At 41.2% G+C, this 20,485-nt stretch overlaps 2 protein-coding genes across 5 annotated transcripts in view; one reads left to right on the top strand and one right to left on the bottom strand.

Moving 5' to 3' along the window:
* Positions 1 to 20,485, bottom strand: part of RALGPS2 (Ral GEF with PH domain and SH3 binding motif 2) — a 193,099-nt gene that overhangs the window by 69,064 nt on the left and 103,550 nt on the right. The gene's annotated exons all lie outside the window — the stretch shown is intronic.
* Positions 412 to 16,766, top strand: ANGPTL1 (angiopoietin like 1). Its single transcript, XM_066624975.1, has 5 exons — positions 412 to 708; positions 4,020 to 4,856; positions 14,517 to 14,710; positions 15,276 to 15,546; positions 16,044 to 16,766. The coding sequence occupies exons 2-5, from the start codon at positions 4,031 to 4,033 to the stop codon at positions 16,229 to 16,231; spliced, it is 1,479 nt and encodes a 492-aa protein (XP_066481072.1). The 5' UTR covers positions 412 to 708; positions 4,020 to 4,030; the 3' UTR covers positions 16,232 to 16,766.

Here is a 20,485-nt window from a genome sequence, read left to right as displayed (position 1 = left end):
AAATGGTTAGTTTTACTGTTATATTCAGGCAGTCCATTTCTTTCACTCCTGACAACAGAAAACTGAATTTATTAGCCTGGAAGAATCTCTCCTCTAAATGAGTTTCAGTGCAACAACTTGAAAAGCATCTTTAGACAAAGCAATAAAATGCTTTGCAGTTGCCTGAACTCCTATTAATCGTTTCCCCATCTGCTGCCTTCCCCTCAACTAGCAAACAATCTCTCCTTGTTCATGCTGTGGTTCTCCCCCTCCCAACTCTCCTCCACTCCCTCCCTTCTCTAAAGGTTGTGGATAGGAAATCCTTGGGAGGTTTTTTCCCTTCTGTTATTCAATGACATCATATATGGGCTGACTGTATTAAGTCTAGGCATGCGTTTGTTTAAAAAACACACCCAAGTATGCTGTATATGGAAGTAAGGTCAGCTGTTGCTGGTTAGTTCTTTTTCAACATGCAAATACGAGGCAAAAGCAAAGCAGCTTCAAAATACCTCTGTCTCTTGTGGAGTAAAGAAAATGATTTTGATAGGTGGGTCTCCTATTAAACTAAATGGGGTGATACATACTTGGATGTAATATCTGGCAAGACAAAGCATCAGTTCTCTCCAAAACCACACAGATTACCGGACAACCATATCAGTCCCGCAAAGAGAATACACACAGAAACAGCCTCTGGATTTTTACTCTGCTTCCAAAGAAAATCATCACAAGGTTGGTATTTGGACACTTTCTTTGTTGTCAATCTGCATGAAACTTTTCTGAAGTTACTTCTGTCTATATTTTGCACATGGATAGGACTGCTATCAAAATTAATTACTGTAACATGCTATTTAAGTTTATTTTATTGCAACCAACGAATGTTTAAGGTGCCCCATTACAGAAAGTATGAGTTATGTTATGCTTATGTAAGTGGGAAAAATTCTAGACTTATCTACTTTCCCCCCTCATGAGACCTGGGGAAAAATTTGGCCATCACATCATGATCATAAAAAACAACCTTATTGCTAAATTCAACACATGCAGAATATTCTCTTATTCTTCTTAGTATTCTGTACTTTGTAAAACCAAGTTAGTTGTATACAAGAGTAATAATAGTACTGATCATACACCCACAGGCTTCTACTCAAGTATATTACTATGAGAATCCATAACTGAAGCCTTTATCTGAATTTCCCTATTCATAAACTATGTTTTTTGTACACCTGAATACACATTCTGATCAGCAGCATTCATTAAAAATACTACAATATGAGTATGTATAACATTATGGGCATATAATGCATTTCCATTGCAATCTAACATTAATCATTGCAATCTAACATTAATCGAACATTAAAGCTATTCATGGGATAGCTTTAATTTGACACATTATGACACAACGAGCCTATGGAACATAATTTGAAATCTGACAAACTCACAAACAATTGAACTCACCTGCAAGGAAAAAAATTAAATCTACTACAACTGTTGAGGGATCTCAAGATCTGCATTCATCCCTCTGCATTCATTTTGAATGTTTGCAGCCTAAGTTGACTCAAAAGTTGTTACATACATTGTACATGATAAAGACTGACAAGTGACTACGAACAATGGAGTATTTCTTTGAAATTATAACTGGCACAGAATCAGCAACAGTGAAGTTCCATGTTACTTTAAAGTAGACATTGACATAATAGTGTTTATATATTAAACAACTTGGTCCCCATTTCAAGTACCACCATGAGACAATTCTTCCCCCATTTTCTTGGTTTTAATTTGCAAGCAGTGTTCAAAATGTTTGCTTGACAAAATGCAATGCAGTCTTTGTTCTATTAGAACATCTAGCTAGGGAACTAGATTGCTTTTATGTTTACTAGTATTCAGGGAATTAGCAGCAAGGACAGTACAATATTCATCCTGAACAAAGGATTCCCTCAGGAAATAATCTTGTCAACTCATCCATATACTCCCCCCACTCATCTCTGTTTCTTTCTGATAACCTATCAATCAATCAATCAATCAAACAGTATTTATATACCGCTTTTCAACTAAAAGTTCACAAAGCGGTTTACAGAGAAAAATCAAATAACTAAATGGCTCCCTGTCCCAAAAGGGCTCACAATCTAAAAAGATGCAAATGAATACCAGCAGACAGCCACTAGAACAGACACTGCTGGGGTGAGGTGGGCCAGTTACTCTCCCCCTGCTAAAAAAAGGAGCACCCACTTGAAAAAGTGCCTCTTACCCAATTAGCAGGGGTATATATAGATAACCTATCACAAAACATAGAAGACAGCTCCACATGTATTCATCTAACATTTATATCAAATTGTGACATACTGTAATTTGTTCTTGAATTTAATTAGTATGCGTGCATGGATTACAGTAGACATTCTTTTACATGGATCATACATGGTAGCAAGCATGGTTTCAATACAGCACCTCAAGGGAACATGACTATTTCAACAGTGGCTTTTAATTTGGGCTTCTATGTTTACCACATTGCTTATGTTATTCAGAGCAAGAATGAATGTATATCACAAAACATTAATTTCCACTGATAAAAGCTTTAGATATAAGAAACTTCCTACAAGGACCTCTTTTATATTTTACAACAGCATCAAAAAGGGTTTGCAAGAAATTGCCATACTGTAGTGGACATCCAGTCCAAAATTTCAGGATGGAAGTAATCAGTATAATGCAGGGGTGTCCAAACTTTTTGGCAGGAGGGTCACATCATCGCTCTGACACTGTGTTGGGGGCTGAGGGAAATTTACATTTCAAATTTGAATAAATTTACATAAATGAATATACTGGAGACTTATATGAAAGAATGAATTTTACTGAGCTTACTTATAATACATGAGATCCAGAAAAGAGGGAGTGTTAAATTAACTCCTGACACATCTAACACACCTCTTCCCAGGGAAAAGTACAGAACAAACTGAAGAGCAGTCAGTGTGGGCTCCTTCCCCTCTCCATGCAGAAGCATGTTTTTACTCTCTCTCTCTCTCTCTCCCTATCCTGGCAAAAAACAGTAGCAAAGGAACACAGTCAGCCAGATAGCTGGTGGGCACCTGCCCCCTCAAGACAGGAGTTTATTTCTCCTCATTCACACAGAGAAGGGAGTTGTCTGTCTCCCTCTCTCAGTCCCTCCCCCAGCCTGCACCCAGCACTAAACAAACTTAGAAGCAGGCAGAGAGCTATGTGTGTACTTCCCCATTCACAAACGGACCCACCGCCATCTTCCTCCCTCTCTGCCAGCAATGTCAACAAGCAAAAGCAGCAGGCTTCCTCCCCATTCAAACATCCCACAATTTCTTCCCTGCTGCTTCTGCCTCCCACACCAAGCACTCACAGCCCAATCGGATCCACACTTTCCTGGGAGTAAGCCTCATTGACACTAAAGGGACTTACTGCTGAGTAGGCATGCTCTCCAGCGGCATTCAATCATCCCGCGATTTTTTCCCTGTAGCGCCTGCCTCCGACACCAAGAACACTCAAGCAGCACAAACAGATCCACAGTTCCTCCTCAGTGCCTGCCCGCCCCACCCCGATTTGCAACTGCAAACTGGAAGCGGGCACATTTGCTCTGCTTTCACTTTCTGAAGGCTGGGGAGCCCTGCGGAGGGTAGCACAGGGTTCTCTGCACCCTCAGGAGGCTGCTGCAGGGACTGGTAAGTACATGCCAGTCCCTGCACATCCCTTAGCGACGTGATCCTGGGAACATGATCCTGTTGCTGACTTTCCCTGCCCCCACCCCTCAAGGGGGCGGAGTCCAGGGCCCTTAGGCTGGGGCATCGTGATGCCCCAGTTTGAGAACCACTGTGTTATTCTATTTCAGGCGCCACAAATATGAAGCACTTCGCCCCTCACATATTTCGAATAGGTGCAAATAGTATCATGTGGCTTAAAGCTTGGGGAGGGTAATGTATTACACTACAGAAATCTTGCTTTTTCTTCAAAAATTGGTTGATGGGATAAGAATTTTTAAGATAAGAAACCTAAGAGGAGGTTAGAATTAATTCTTTGTTCCCTTACAGTTCACATAAAAATGAAGGCATTCACATGGACTTGGAGTTTGCTGTTATACCTACTATTATCAAATGGACATTACACAAAACAGTCTAAATTCAATAAAAATTCTCTGAGACGATACCCACGGTCTACAGAAGAAGGAGAGAAAGGGAAGAAATGTGGTTACACATTTATTGTACCGGAACAAAAAATAACTGGACCAATTTGTGTCAACACCAAAGGATTGGGTTCAGAACAGAAGAAAGATGAAATTTCAAGGATGGACATTGAGAATTTGAAGGATGTATTATCCAAACAAAAGCGAGAAATTGATCTCTTGCAGCTTGTGGTAGATGTAGATGGGAATATAGTAAATGAAGTAAAGCTGCTGAGAAAAGAAAGCCGTAACATGAATTCCCGGGTGACTCAGCTCTATATGCAGCTCCTGCATGAGATAATCCGCAAACGGGACAACTCACTTGAGCTTTCCCAGTTGGAAAACAAAATCCTAAATGTCACAACTGAAATGTTGAAGATGACAACAAGGTACAGAGAGCTTGAAATAAAATATGCAGCACTAACTGATCTTGTAAATAATCAGTCAGTTGTCATCTCTTTGTTGGAAGAACAGTGCTTACGGATAGTCTCACGGCAGGACACACATAGTTCTCCACCTTTAGTTCCGGTTGTACCTCACCACATTCCTAACAGCCATCAGTACACTCCTGGCCTCTGGGGAGGTAATGAGATCCAGAGAGATCATGGGTATGCTAGAGACAGAGAAATAAGACCACCTCCTGATCCAGCTACTTCTCCTACAAAAAGCCCTTTCAAGATCCCTCCATTAACTTTAATCAATGAAGGTAAGACATTTACTTTATCATTCATTTAAGCTGGTGTAGCACAGCAGCTGAGTTGTGAATCAGGATTTCTCTTGCTTGAACATTCTGCCATGAATTCACTAAAATGGCCTTAAGTGAAACATTCCCTCTCAGTGTCAGCTCCTTAGTATTCATACTTATCCTATAGGATTACATGTGAAGTGCTTTGCACATCCAAAAAGCACTGTTGAAACAAGTATTGGTAATACTGTGGCTTCTATAAATGTTATTTTAAACACGTTTGCAATATTTTCTGCAAGGCTGAAGGAAAACTGAGCAATTTGAAAAAAGTTACAAGACTTCAATTCAGAGGTATGTGTAAAAGTATTTGGAGATCTGGAAAGCTATTTGTTGCACAGAAAGTATTACTTGCTTGAGGTTAAGGGGATAACTGAAAAGGTAGTTTACTCATCTTCTGAATAAGTAGTAAACGCTTGTAATGTGAGTTTGCCATTTTGGATAGAAGTAATTCAAGTTTCTATAACAAACTGATGAAGCATATACTAAAATTCATTCTCATCACTTTCTACCTGAATTGTTCCATGTGTTTCAAAAGCACCTGAGCCATCAGGAATATTTTCTGAGAACATTTACTTATTTTTCACATTGAATTTAGCTGATGAATGTGAACTGAATATTTAGCTGATGAATGTGAACAGAACAAACATATGCACACTTGCGGCCTACTCTTGCCCCTCAAATGCCCCTCTTCAGTTTCCCCTGAAACCCTCTACCCTCTATAGTTACTTGCAATATACTGTTTGCTTGCAGCCATGTTTGACCAACCAAAACTTTTTTTTATAAATGGAGAACTGAGCAACCCACATAGAGTTGTATCAAGTATTGTGATCTGATATTTTGTTTTATGGTGCTTGTTGTATTGTATTGTATTGGCAACCTTCAGTCTCGAAAGACTATGGTATCGTGCTCTGAAAGGTGGTTCTGGCACAGCGTCTAGTGTGGCTGAAAAGGCCAATCCGGGAGTGACAATCCCTTCCACACCGGGAGCAAGTACAGTCTGTCCCTTGTTAAGGAATGTAGTAAGGACCATCAAGCCCCTTTGGCCTGCTTCATTCTTTCTACTTTAAGAGTGTACTTTGGGAACTACAGGTCTCAGTCCAGTGTTTCAGACAATTTCATCACATCAGAAGGCTGATGTTTGAACAATATAAGGTTATGAAAATAGGAATGATCCCATGTGGCTGTAAGCCCCTATAGTAGCTGAAACTAAGAAGTAAAGAAGAGACCTGCAACAAAATACTGCACTGCAGTGGCTTTCAAGCTTTTAGCACTGGGACCCACTTTTTAGAACATGGGTTCCCAACCTGTGGTCCGCGGACCACAGTTAGTCTGCAGGAGCCTTCCAGGTGGTCCCCAAGGTCTCTGATGAAAAGAAAGAAAAAAATTGCTCCATGCTTTCTAAGAGAAAAAAAGCCTCTGCAGCGCCAGCAGCCAAACAGCATCAGAGCAGCTGCAAGTCGCTAAACACTACTCAGGAATGGGGGCTGGGATCCAGCATAACTGCCGGGTCCCAGTCCTGCCTCCTGCTCCCTGCCTGCCCGCCCGCCCTGGGACTGCCCTCCACCTGCTCTTACCCCTCCCCAGAATTGCCATGCTTTCACTAAGCCATGTGAAGACCAGACCTGATTAGTTTAAGCAAGGTGGCTGTACAGGGGGTCCCATTACAAATGTCCCCTATAAGTTTCCCCACTTTTAAGTCTTCAGTTTTTTGAGGAACCACTAGACTTAAAATCCGTATTTGTGCCCTTTCCTCCTGTTGCCCTGCCTGCATTATTTTCTTTCTCCTTGGAGCTCTTAAAGGGACACTGCTGATATTTAGATTTTGCTGTTGCTGGACCTGGAAGTTCTTCTTTCTCCTCCCAACACACTCTGAGCACTTAAAGGAACATTTTTATTACTGTATTGTCAATTTTGCCATTGTCATTAATTGCAACGAGTGGGAGAGTAACCCGCCAACCCCTGCTTGCTTTAATTATCTCACTGGCATCCTGTGTTGCTGCTGCAGCTTCTTCTAGTAACCACAGAAGGAATGTTGGGTTCCTAGTATTTCCTCCAACAGTCATTATGTGAAGAGGAGTAGGAGAATGCAACAGCAATGGCAGCAACAGCACCAAGCAACAGCACCACTGAATGCCGTCACTGAATGCCATCAGAGAGGAGGATGGTAATGGCTCTCTCTCAGCATCCAGCACCACCAGCAATGGAGGGACTGTTGGACTCCCAGCATTCTTTCTGCTAGCCATTAGAGGAGGCAGTACAGGAAGTACTGAATGCTGAGGAAGAGAGGTAACCCTCCCTATCCTCTTCTCACACACTATATAACGTAAGAATATGGAGCCAGCAGGCTGGGGAAGGTGGTTGATGGGTATGAGATATCCCCACTGCTGCCTGACTGTAAGTTCTCAACTTGAATCATGGACACGTTGCTGTTGAGGGGCATACTGGTTGATAATGTTCAGTACTGCATGCCGCTCTTTACAGTCCCTATCCCAACTTTATTCAATTGTTTCTTGTGGGATAAAATTCCCCTCTCTTAAGTCCAAAGAAATATTGATTTACAATGAAGCATAGATGTACGTATAGTCCCCATCAACCCCTATTAACATTATTTCTTTATAGTGGAAAAAAAAAAACTCCCCTTCAAAAGTAATTTCACTGCATTAATCACTTTTGTATACCTAATCTTAATTTATAAAGGGAACCCTCATGTGTTGTATGTCTTCTGAACATGCCAGGATATCTTGAGACAACTTACTCTAATATTTAATCACCACAATATCCTCAACTTTTTGTAGGTCCTGAAAGATCAGATGGATGGCTGTTTAACAAAAAACCCTAAACTTCTTTCTTAGTTTACAACCTTTAATACTTCTGTGTACCTAGAGACTACCCTTGAGTATGTGGAAATTACTACAGTATTTTTGAATGGCTCACTTCCAAGCTGCCAGACACTCAACCACCCAAGACTACTATTAGCATATACAGTGACAATTAGTAGGGACACACCATTATTCATGTTTCCAGGTTATGTCTTCTGCAACCATAAATGTTAGATTTAAGGAAGTCAAGAACTCCTGATCTTCCTGAATTACTGACAGTTTAATTCCAGAAGCTAATTATTGTTTTAGTTGAAAAATAATAATTAGCTTCCTGAATTAAACTTTCAGCCATTTGGGAAGATCAGGAGTTTCTGCAGCTTATATAGATTAAGTGTAAATCACCACACAAGGAAGAAAAGTGACAGTAAACTTAATTTAGGGGTATACTTGCCTTTCTCCAAAGATAAGTAAGCTGGTTGCTATAAAATGTTATGGCAGTGGTTCTCACACCTTTTAGACTGGGACCCACTTTGGAGAATGACAATCTGTCCGGGACCCACCGGAAGTAATGTCATCAGCCTGGAAGTCATGTCATCAAGCAGGAAGTGACATCACTGTTCTCACCTAGTAATTCATAAACTGCAAATGATGAGAAAATAGTCCAGCTCAGAAGCTTGTTTCAATTCTCACTGCACCACCCCCACTGCTACCAAGCATCCCACCTGTTGACTGTATTAAAGGGAGAGTATCACATGGTATTTTATTAGCTTTTATTGAGTTATTTCTCAGCCATTTTCCAATAGCAAAGTATAAGGGGGAAAAAACCTATTTACAACCTTGACAGAAGCAAAATAATATCCTGGACTACAAGACTGCCAGAGCAAATATTTTGCAAAAGTCAGCTTGGAAGAATATCAGCATCTCAGCTTATCAAAGCCACAAAAGTTGTAGGAAGGGCTTTCTACTGCACCACTTGCAAAGCAGGCTTAGAAAACTGTCTTGCTCACACACCAGCCAGTATTTTCACTAATAAATAAAAAGCCAAACAGATAGGCTGTAAAAGAGATCACATGGACAGACTGCTACCTTGCATTTCAGAGCCCGTTCCTAGCATAAGACCAACAGATGTACCTTCCCTCCCTTCATCTCTAAACAACTGCATCAGTTTTCGATAAAGATTCCATAATTAAATGCAAGGACCAAATCCATATCACTTGACTAGTTATTTAGATTTCGCCTGAACATTTTCACACAAAAGAATATGCTACAAATAGGCCTGTGTGAACACCAAGCATCAATAAACGCTTGATAAGCCAAATCAGTGAGAGCTCAATCCTATGGATGACTACTCAGAAGATCCCTTATAGTCAAAGGAGCTTACTCCCAGGTAAACGTGGATAGGACTGCAGCTTGAATCACTGTTATGTAGCACAGCAGTACTTCTGCCATAATGCTTGACCTATTCTCCTCAAGTCACCTTTACAATCAGGGGGCTTCCCAGGTAAGTAATTTTATAAAGTTCTTAAATTGAGACACCTATTTCATTTTTTAAAAAAAACACAGGACTCCAGAAAAAGTTAAAATCTGCTGAGTTTTAAGTGCCTAGAGTGAGTGGGAAGGGCAGAGCTTGAGCTGGATGGAAGTGGGGAAAAAGAAAGGGGAAAAAATGCACCCCACTTACAGGGATCTGCTGAAGTTTAAGTTCCTGGAGGGGAAGAGGAATGCACATTTCTCTACCAGGGTTGGATCACAGGGCAGAGCTCGAACTGGAATGAAATGGGGACAGAGAAAGCAAAACAAACAAAAAAAATGCACCCCATTTACAGGGCAAGTGTGCAACCCACCTCAAAATCAAGAATCCAGCAACACTCTCCCTGAAAACACTTAGCAGGGACACTCACGCCTGTGTATGCCGCTCTTTTGCTCCTGGGAGGAGCTTTGAGTACACACAAGCAAGCTGAGGCACAGGCTGTTCTAGCTTCAAAGATGGCTGCCTGCCCAATTTGCCAGTTTCCAAGATTGCGTCACACATACACAGAAAGCTTAGGCAAAAGTAGTTCCAGCTTCCAAGATGGTGGTGCACATACAGAGCATACTTAGGCAGAGGCAGTTCCAGCTTCCAAGATGGCACCACCTGCTTAATTTGCCAGTTTCCAAGATGGCAGCACACATCTTTCCGCAACCCACCTGATTTCAGGTCGTGACCCATTTAGTGGGTCGCAACCCACAGTTTGACAGTTTGACAAATACTGTGTTATGGTATTTTGAAAGCCAATGACCTGAGAATACTTTGGTAAAAATGCCTGCCAAGAAAGACAATAGGGAGATTGTATATTCCATTCATACATGTCAATGCACAAGAGAAAAGGAGCCTAAATTATAATTAAATAGCTCTGCACCATTCAGTATACTCCTGGTACAATTTACTAGTAACCGTGAAGAATAACTTTGGAATTGCAGGAACTGCAGAAAGGGATATAATTTAGAATTCATCTGGAAGACATTTCAAGGTGACAATTGTGGTTTTTAATTTTGTTTTCAAAATAACTTAAGTTTCTAAAATCTACACTTCATTATCTACCATTCTTCTACTTCTGTTTGTGAAATTACATGCTTTGTTTTGAAATACTAAAATGTATATTTTCACAACTGGACAACTGGACTAGCATTTAAAGGAGAAGGAACCAGTGTATTGAAAACACTAAGAAGCTGCTGAAAAAAAGAAGATATTTTACTAGATACTGGAGAAAGAATAAGATGCAGAGCAAATGAAATACTAGATGGAACAGAAAATTAAGTGCCCGTGACATGTTGCATAAAGGAAATGTGGCTAGCTATTAATAAAGACATGATAATGTCTAGAGCAGCAGTCTCCAAACTGGAAACTGCTGCATCCTGAAAAGGTCCCCCTGTCCTGAGTGGCGCTTACTGTTCGGCTGCAGCACGGTGTTTTTTTCAAGTTTATCTGGGCCCAGGGATGCAGAATGGTAAGTGCCACTCAAAGTGGGGAGGGCATTTTCCAAAACCCAGATCCTGCCCACTGGTCAGGGTTTGGAGAGCCCTGGTCAGGAGGAACAAAACAATGCTTCTTCAATTTGCCTCTACGTACAGGCATCTCCCTTCATGCTTTATGTGCTTACCAAGGCAACCATCAGCTAACATTGGTACATCCAGATACTGAACAAAACAAATTAGCTCTATGTGACAAATGAGATTCAGTACCAAGAGCAAGAATCGAAAAATATTTATCTGGCAATGGCAAAGAAAAAAAATCTAATACATTATACAACAACCATTTTAGGTATCCTGAAATAGGGAGGCAGATACACTACATAATGTAAGAATAGCAGGCATCCACTATATACTGTTAATTCAGAAATTGCTTGGTAAATTAGACTAGATCTCAAAAATCAGTAGCAGATTTTAACCATTAGCTTGGAAGACCAAAAAAACTATACCATGCAACAAGAGAACTTCACTTTAACATTGCTCATTATTGAAAAAGCAATAAACTAAATTATATTTAATCAAGGTAACACTGCATTTTATTTAAAAGATTTCTATGCTACCTTTCAGTCCCATTCAAGAGACCTTCAAAGCAGTTTTGCAAACAAAATTCAATAAACGAAAACAATTGCAATGTTTTACAATGTAAGAATGTATTGTAAGTTAACCTTCTCACACAACGCCAGAACCAGGAGACATCCACTAAAATTGAGTGTTGGGAGAAATAGGACAGACAAAAGAAAATATTTCTTTACTCAGCGTGTAGTTGGTCTGTGGAACTCCTTGCCACAGCATGTGGTGATGGCTTCTGGCCTAGATGCCTTTAAAAGGGGATTGGAACAAGTTTCTGGAGGAAAAATCCATTGCAGGTTACAAGCCATAATGGGTATTTGCAACCGCCTGGTTTTAGAAATGGGCTATGTCAGAATGCCAGATGCAAAGGAGGGCACCAGGATGTAGGTCATGTCTTGTATGTTCCCTGCATTTGTGTGCTCCAGACATTTGGTGAACCACTGTGAGATACAGGAAGCTGGACTAGATGGGCCTGTAGCTTGATCCAGCAGGGCTGTTCTTATGTTCTTAAACAATCAGTAAATAATAATACAACCAAAATCACAAAGCAGCCAGAGGATGAAATAAATGACCACTACAAAGTTCAAGGACAAGCCAAATAGAACACAAATGTTTACTGCTTGCCTAAAGGAAGTGTCAGGGCCATTCAGGCCACAAGCGGTAGGGAATTCCATAATTGGTTGTCATCACTAAGGAGACCGTGTCCCACATCCCCACCCAACAAGCTTGGGACATGTTTGTAATGGGACTTGAAGGAGAGCATCCAATGATGAATGCAGAGTATGAGCTGGTTCATACAGGTAGGGACGGTCCTCCAAATATCCTGCACTCAGGACACCGAGGGTTGTACAGGTGGTGCCAGCCGACCTGGAGCTTTCTGAAGCGCACAGAGGCAGCTGGCGGATGCCCATGGACTGTGTGGGCTTCAGAAGAGCCTCTGGACTTGACCAGAGCTCAGTTCCCATTGGGTTTGGAGGAGCAAAAGCAGGCCTCTGAGAGGAATTTTATTAGGAGGTAAAAGTTTCCTTTGGGTCCCTCCTCAAAGGGGGAGAGGGTAAAACAGAGTGGAGGAGGTGGCAACGAGGGTGGGCAGAATGGGGGCAAAACAAACAGGGGGAAAGTAGCAACAGTTGGAATAGCCTTTGGAGCCCAGGTGTACCAGACTTCCCAATGCAGAGCTCAGGTCTACCTGCCTGCCCGGTGTTGGCAGCTAGATACACTAAGACGGAAAACCAAACACACTCCTAAGTCTCTCTAAAATATTTCAAACATAGAAAATCATTGCATGAGATTAGTATTGTATTAGGCTCACGCTAGAATGGAAAGTGTCCTGTGTACCCAAAACCGACTTCTGCAGCAGCTGCAGTTCCACAGCTGTGTCTCTGAGCTCCTCTACACTCCTTCATAGTAAATTGATCCACAAGCCAAAGAGCTACTGTAACAAGTCAGTTTCTTCCCAGATGTAACAGTGTTAAGGAACATATACATTCCTGGGCCTGGTGTGTATGGCTTGTGACAGTAGTCACTGCCATGTGCCCATGAGTTTGGGTGAGATAGGAAAATGTAAGATTCCAAGAAATTTCTGGGCCCCATCCTCTGGCTCCTGGGTCCCCTTTTTGACCCTGGACCTGGGTACAAATTACCCCCTTTACCCCCCTCTCCTAGGCCCTGGGCAAAAACCACAGGTTTTCAATACCCACGGTTTTTCTTACCTATGAGGGTTCCAGGAACAGAACCCTAACAGACAATGAAGGTCACCTGCATAGGTAATAACCAACACCTTGAATTGAACAAGGACACATAGTGGAAGCATACGTATGAAATTCTATTACATGACAACCATTCACTTAGGCATTTTGATTTGAAATCTGTTAAATAACCAGAGCATCTTAACAAGTAGTCATGTCTACTTCAATAATATGAAGTTTAAGTCTTATTTTGTTAACCCAAAGCTTCCTTGAATGCAGTGAGCACCAAACAGAGAGGGAAATTAGCACTGTTTTTAATACCTCAGTAAAGATGGAATAAGCATCTCATGAATTGTTTATTATAGTCAACCTTGATTTTCATAGATCATGTAATAGTCAAATATTTTATACATGTTCAGTATAACAAATTGATTTCATTATTATCTATCGTTGTAAATATCTGTCATTATCAGTTTAACAGATAGATTCATTTTTAAGTGTTCCACAAACAGAACCTTGCACCAAACTTTTTTCAAACTCCTAAATTCTGCGAAATATTTTAAACCTACTTGTATGGTTTATCAAGATGTCTTCTAATGAAAATTTTCCCCATCAACAGACCTGTCTTAAACCACTATATTGTAAATAGTAAAAAACACCACTTCCAGTTTTGTGAGGAAAACAGAATGTTGACTTTTTTTGCTGGTTTACAGGAGTTTGGAGGCTTGGGGGGCCTGCAGAGGGGGTTGTGGGCTTCCTGAACCCTCTGGAGAGCCATAGCGAACCCAAGGTAAGTAAAAAACACTTTTGTCCCTGGAGGCAGTGCGATTGGGTTGATTGTGTCGCCACTATCACTGTCATCCTTAAGGGCAGCAGCAACAAAGGTTTCCTGGCTGGGGCATCATGACGCCCCCCTTTGGAAAGAATACCTTCACTTACCTTACAGGGTGGTTGTAAAGGATAAGAGGTTGAGTCAGGTTGTCAAAGCAACCACTTCTTTCCAAATGCACCTCTGTTTGGGAAGAGGAAGGGGTTTACTTGTCACTTATTTCCTCCTCCTTCTAGCAGGAGCTTCAGTGATGTGTTCTGCTCCTTGGAAATAGGCACTGCTAATCTCTCCGCTCTGTTGTCCCTCTTGGAACTCCGTCCGATTGTGCTAAATATGACATGACAGGTTGCACATGACCCCAGGGGACCAGCCTTGATTCTCCACATGAGAGCAACCAGGATGGTGTCCCTGTGACAATGAGCAGGCTGTATCTGGAACCCTTTTCCTCCATGAGGCCCACCATGGTGCTCTCATATGTATCTGTCTTACTGCTAATGCTGAACTGACTACTACTCTCACAGGTGGGATTCTGCAGCAGCACAACCCTCTATGGCAAGAGACCAACATGGACAAAAATAACACTGAGCACGTGAAAAAGCTGTTTAAATGCCAAGATTGTTTTTTGCCATTATGTAAAATGCTACTGTGAATATAAATAAAATAATTGCAACAATCCAATTAATTCTTAATTTCTTTCCTTCAAAAGGGCCATTTAAAGACTGTCAACAAGCTAAACAAGCTGGTTATTCTAGCAGTGGCATTTATATGATCAAGGCTGAAAACAGCCATGGGCCAGTGCAGTTATGGTGTGAGAACAGCCTTGATCCTGGGGGCTGGACTGTTATCCAAAAAAGAACAGATGGTTCTGTGAACTTCTTCACAAACTGGGATAACTACAAGGTAACAAAAAAAGATTGGGGGGTGCGTGGAAAAATGATAGTACACTGTACATGTAAGATAGCAATGGCACTACACCTGGTCAGGTAGCTTATATTTAAAGGCAAATAACAAAATTTGAATTAGTATTTCATTAATTGTAATTCTAATGTCAAAATTTGAATTAATTGCAACTCCTGTTAGCCAGTGATGTGAAGCAGGGGCTTATACAGCATAATAAATACACAGCATAATGATCTCAGGGGACAGGCTGAGTTGCACTATACTATATATACTATACTATATATATATATATACTATACTATAATACATACTCACATATAAACTCTCCCCAAATTAAGGGCACTTGCTTGCAAAGAAGCATCAACTTTACATTTTTTAAATAATTAAACATTTCTATAAAGCACTGAAAATTGATTATGAAAATACTGATTATAAGTTTATCTCAAGAGTTTAAAAGCATCAAGGATATACAAATATGTGTTAACTGTGTTAGTTTTCTGTGTTAGTTAGTTATCAAACTATCAAATGCAAGGCTATCTAACCACAATTCTGGTTTGCTTAACAGAAAGGATTTGGAAATGTTGCTGGAGAGTACTGGCTCGGACTGGAAAATATTTACTTGCTTTCCAATCAGGACAACTACAGACTTCTGATTGAACTAGAAGACTGGAGTAATAAGAAAGTCTATGCAGAATATAGCAGTTTCCGACTAGAGCCAGAAAGTGAATTCTACAGATTGCGTTTAGGCACTTATCAGGGAAATGCTGGTGACTCCATGATATGGCACAATGGGAAACAATTTACAACACTGGACCGAGACAGAGACATGTATACAGGTAAAAAATACTATATTTCTAATGCCTTCTATTTCAAGCAAATAGTCCTTTGTCTTGCTAGACAGCTGTGAAATATTTTTGGTAAGCTTGAAGGATGGAAATATGGAAGTTTGAGTATGGAACCTAACAGGAGTTGGCCCTGAATGCATCTGCAATGGAAAACAATGCTAACTCCCTGAGTCTTAGCCATTTACCCAGAGGGGCCTAAACTTCTCTGCTCTCCTTTCAAAGGCAGTATAAGAACAAGCAGTGGGGTCTCCTTTATCTGAAGAGAAAATATTTTTATTTTAATTAAACTTGTCTCTAAAATCCAATAGGAGGAGTTAGCCACATAATGATGCTGCCCTTCACTGAAAAGAAAAAAAAAGGAGTTGTGTCCAGGGCAATAAAAAGGAAATTTGCTTGCATGTTTCACTTTCACATTCAAAATACAATGAATATTGAGATAGACTGCCTGTTCTGTTAAATTTCACTTAATGTATTTTTTCTTCCTGCAGGAAACTGTGCCCACTTTCACAAAGGAGGTTGGTGGTACAATGCCTGCGCTCATTCTAATCTAAATGGAGTGTGGTATAGAGGAGGACACTATAGAAGCAAGCACCAAGATGGGATTTTTTGGGCAGAGTACAGAGGAGGATCATACTCACTAAAAGCAGTTCAGATGATGATCAGACCAATTGACTGAGACATTCAAAACACTTTTTAAAGAACATTTGAACTTCAGAAGGATGTTACATTTCAAGCTGTTTTGCACAGTTTAACCTTACAAGGAGCAAGGCCTACAAGGTATTCTTTTAAACATTTTTTACTGTGATACTTTAATTAAACAAGTTCTAATAGCTCACTAACAAGCATGAGGCTGCATTTAAAATAAAGGTCTGTGTTAATAAAAATGTATGGGCTTTAATGGCAACATTTAAACCAACCTGTGTTGTAGGCAACAATGAAATTTATGGGTGTAAAACAGCTGAACTCCAACTGAAGTATGTTGCTTTGTGGCAGTGCACAAATCAATTTTCATAGATTTAAACAATTTAAGTTTTTATTTCAAAGATGGCGACCAATTGAAGTTTGATTTTGAGATGTAGTTGCATGAATCCCAAAACAGACAAAGAAATGGAGAACAGCTCCAGTTTCGCAAGCACGTTTTGCATCAAATAAAGATCTTTTATTTCAATATAGAAATGATTATTATTATATAGTATATCAATGCCTGGAAGAGGACATGATGCTTAAAAACTCAATCCACAAATAAAATTATTTTGGATTAATGAAGTATTTATATAGCACTTTTCCCAAATGCTCAATATCTTTCATCCATTCACAGTCATCTATTCACAATACTAGAAAGTAGGCTAGTATTAGTTCTATCTTACAGATGAGAATTGGGCCTGAAAGGTAAGGCCATGCACTGAGTCAATAATTGAACTGATGCAAGAATCTCCCAGTTCATTTACCTCATATTCATAATACATTACTCTAAACATATTACTAGGAAATAAATCAGGCATGAGAGATCCGAATGCTAGGAAAAAGAAATCATGTACTGCTGCATTAAAACTAATGCATGGTCAACATTCCCGCTCTTAAAAAGAAATCCCTCAGTTACTTTCAGGAACACATTCACAAAAGATGCAGATGATCTACAAAACAGTCCTTTTCGGCCCAATTCTATCCCCTGCCACTCCATAGCATGCAGTTGCATTACTGCAACGTTCTGTGCATGCTACGGCTGGGAGTGAACAGAAGGTCAACAACAGGTAAGTAAAAAAACTTACTTCTCAGTAGACGACCTGGTCAGCAATGGGTCTCCTTGGACCCACACCAGCTATGTAGCCAAAGTAAGTCTGATGAGAGAAAGTGGGCATGTTGGGCAGCAAAAGAGGGGCAGCATCCTGTGACAGTTACTGCCACCAGGATCCATCACCTCACCCCAAACCACCTATGTCGCCACATTACCTAGATCAGCCAAGTTTCCTGGCAGTTCCAGTTCCAATAGCAATAAAACATATGCGCCATCACAGGGTCATTCTTGTGAGCGGACTGCAAGATCTACTGTCATACAAGGCCCATAGGATTGGGCCATTAGATATCTAAATCATTACTGTTTAATTCAACATATCAACTGTTCATTTATTTTAAGGTATCAAACTACTACATTCATCTACTGTTATTAATTTAATGCAAAGTATTCTGTGAAGTATTTCAACTTAGTCCCTTGATGAGCAAGAAACCAAAACACAAAACTGGAGTGGTATAAACAACTGAATGCTTTTTGAAGAGACACTGGGTCATGAATAGTTTAAATAAGTGATATTGTAGACTAACTTGCATACACAGCTGTTTCCATTACACAGGGTTTTTTTTTCCCCCCCAGAAAAATTCTGTTTGGAAACCATTCTGTATAACACAACAGGAAGCACTGAGCTGTATCTGACTGTAATCTTCCATTTGTACAAAAATTGCTGTTCGTGCATGAAAGGGGGGGTTACTGTAGCTGATCTCCCCTTCCCTTTGTATCCCCTTAACTATCTGCACTTGAAGATCCCATAGCCCTCAGGAACTATTTGGGAAGAAGGGGAGGGGGAAAGGGAACTAAATAAAAAGTAGTCCCTCATCCCTTGTGCAAATGTGACCTGCAGAAGGAAAACCATCTTAGGATACATCCCACTGTGCATAAAGAAAGCTCTATAAGTGGTATAACTTACTTTTTTAAAGAAACAAAAGGAAGATGACAATGGATATTGAAACTACAGATCTCTCCCCCCCCCCCGCCCATAACTTATCTATTTTCCTTTACTGTGATGCCAAACATTCCTGGCTCTTTCTCTGCAACTTGTTTAGGAACGCTAGAAGAGGAACATGAGAAGCAGCCATCTGGAATGCTGGAAGACAGCCAGAACACTAACAGGAAGCAGGAAGCTTCCTGCTTCCTGTTAGCATTCTCTTCATCTCCCTCCTTCAGCCTTCCAGACGACTGCTTCTTGTGTTCCTTGTCTAGTGTTCTATAACAGGCTGCAAAGAAAGAGACAGGAGTGTTTGGTGCCACAGTTAAGTATAGGGTTCCCTTTTATCCATGGTTTTGGTATCTGCAGGGGGCCCTGGAATGTTTTCCCCACAGATATGGGGGGAACACATCTGTACAAGGAGATTTTCCCTGAAAATGAATTGTGCTCATTTTGAAGGCAGCCTAACAAATAACTCATACATCAAGCTACTACCCAAGGTAGCAGATTACTTACAGCCCAATCCTGAGTTGCCCGGCATGCAGGGCTGCAGCAGCGCAGAAAATGGCTGCTTCCACATCCTGCATGCTCCAGGCAGCCACCGGCAGCTCCCTGAGAGAAAGAGACTTTTGTCCTCTTCCCCTGGGTAAAAGCGAATAGCACCAAAACGGGGCTACTCAATTCTATGGTGATTCTACGGTAGGTGTAGAATCAAGAGCTTCTGTGTCAAGTGGCCAGCCTCAGTCCTGCCTCCCTCCTGCCCCGTTCCCTCCCCTGGCACACCTCCTCCCTGATAAGGTTTAAGGTTTGGCTTGTCAAAAATTATAAGAGGATTGGTGTAGGTTCCCAGTCTTGTCCCAATGTGAGCAGGTTGCAAGAACAACACTTCAACTACAGCAGAGTACTTTCAGCAGTTGTATTGGTCAAGGGGATATCACATATAGAGTAGTCATTTAACAGTCCAAGAGTCAGCACGGAGAGCAGTCGGTTCCAGTATAACAAATCCAAATCAGTTCCAATAATACACAGTCAAAGGTTCAGTCCATAAGTCAGTGATATCACATACATACGGTATCCAGCCTCTTCAGTCACTGGCAGCAGTCTCACAGTTACTCCATCAACTCCCCTACTGCTGCACTTGAGGCTCCTTCTGACTAACCTCATATAGTCAGCTCAGCCAATCAGTATTTGGCTTGGTCACACCCAGGGTGTGCCTGTCCCAGGTGCTTGCTGATTCTGCTGAATCATTGCTCTGCACCTGCTCCCTGAACCAACATGTAAGCTTTGGTTCTGGATCACTCAGAACTCAAGCTGACACTCCCCACCCTCTCCTCACCTTCCCTCTGCCTCCCCCTACCCAAAACGCCCCCTCTCTGTCTCTCCCTACTTGGTAGTCTGCGTGAATGCCAAGTGGCAGAGCTCTGGTGCTCGCTGGGCTCTAGCTGAGCACCTGCCAGTGCTAGGGCCCGCAAATGCGCCTTATGGTACATTTGCGACAGTGTGCACCGACACTGAGCTGGTGCGCAAAGCTCAGGATTGGGCCCTTAGATTTCCACAACTGGTGAAGAGAGATGAGAACAAAGAAGTTCACATAAAATTGCCTGTTTTACCTGTTGTGCTACCTAGAAGCCTGACATTTACACAGCTTAAAAGCCCTTTTCAGGTTAGCTGAAAACCTTTTCAGGTTAGCTGTCAATAGTAATGCTGTCAATTAATTGGCATTTAAACCCTTAGACCAGGGGTGCCCAAACCCCAGCCTGGGGGCCATTTGCAGCCCTTGGGAACCCCCAATCTGGTCCGTAGGGAGCCTTCATTCTCCAATGAACCTCTGACCCTCCGGAGACTTGCTGGAGCCCATGCTGGCCTGACACTACTAGTCTCAGTGCGAGGGCCGACTGTTTGACCACTTGTGTGAGCTTCGGGCTCCCTTTGCTGCTTGCTGTTTCATATCTGTGAAACAGCAGTGGCAGCAAAGGAAAGGCTAGCCTTGCTTTGCACAACATCTTTTATAGGCCTTGAGCTATCGCAAGACCTTCATTCATTCCTGTAAGTTCCATCTCTAATATATTCATTTATGTAAATTTATTCAAATTTTAAATGTAAATTAATTATTTTTTTCCTGGCTCCCCAACAGTGTCAGAGAGATGATGTGGCCCCCTTGCCAAAAAGTTTGGACACCCCTGCCTTAGACAGATAGACGGCTGTAATTTATT

This window comes from Tiliqua scincoides, chromosome 4 (genome assembly GCF_035046505.1).
Source record: "Tiliqua scincoides isolate rTilSci1 chromosome 4, rTilSci1.hap2, whole genome shotgun sequence".
NCBI lineage: Eukaryota > Metazoa > Chordata > Lepidosauria > Squamata > Scincidae > Tiliqua > Tiliqua scincoides.
Note: the sequence above shows the minus strand (reverse complement) of the source record. Positions and strands in the feature narration are given on the sequence as shown.

Coding starts and splice junctions, on each gene's coding strand:
- ANGPTL1 (XM_066624975.1), top strand. CDS start 4,031: ATGAAGGCATTCACATGGACTTGGAGTTTGCTGTTATACCTACTATTA. Junction 4,857..14,516: donor ATTAACTTTAATCAATGAAG/GTAAGACATTTA, acceptor TTCCTTCAAAAG/GGCCATTTAAAGACTGTCAA. Junction 15,547..16,043: donor AGACAGAGACATGTATACAG/GTAAAAAATACT, acceptor TTCTTCCTGCAG/GAAACTGTGCCCACTTTCAC.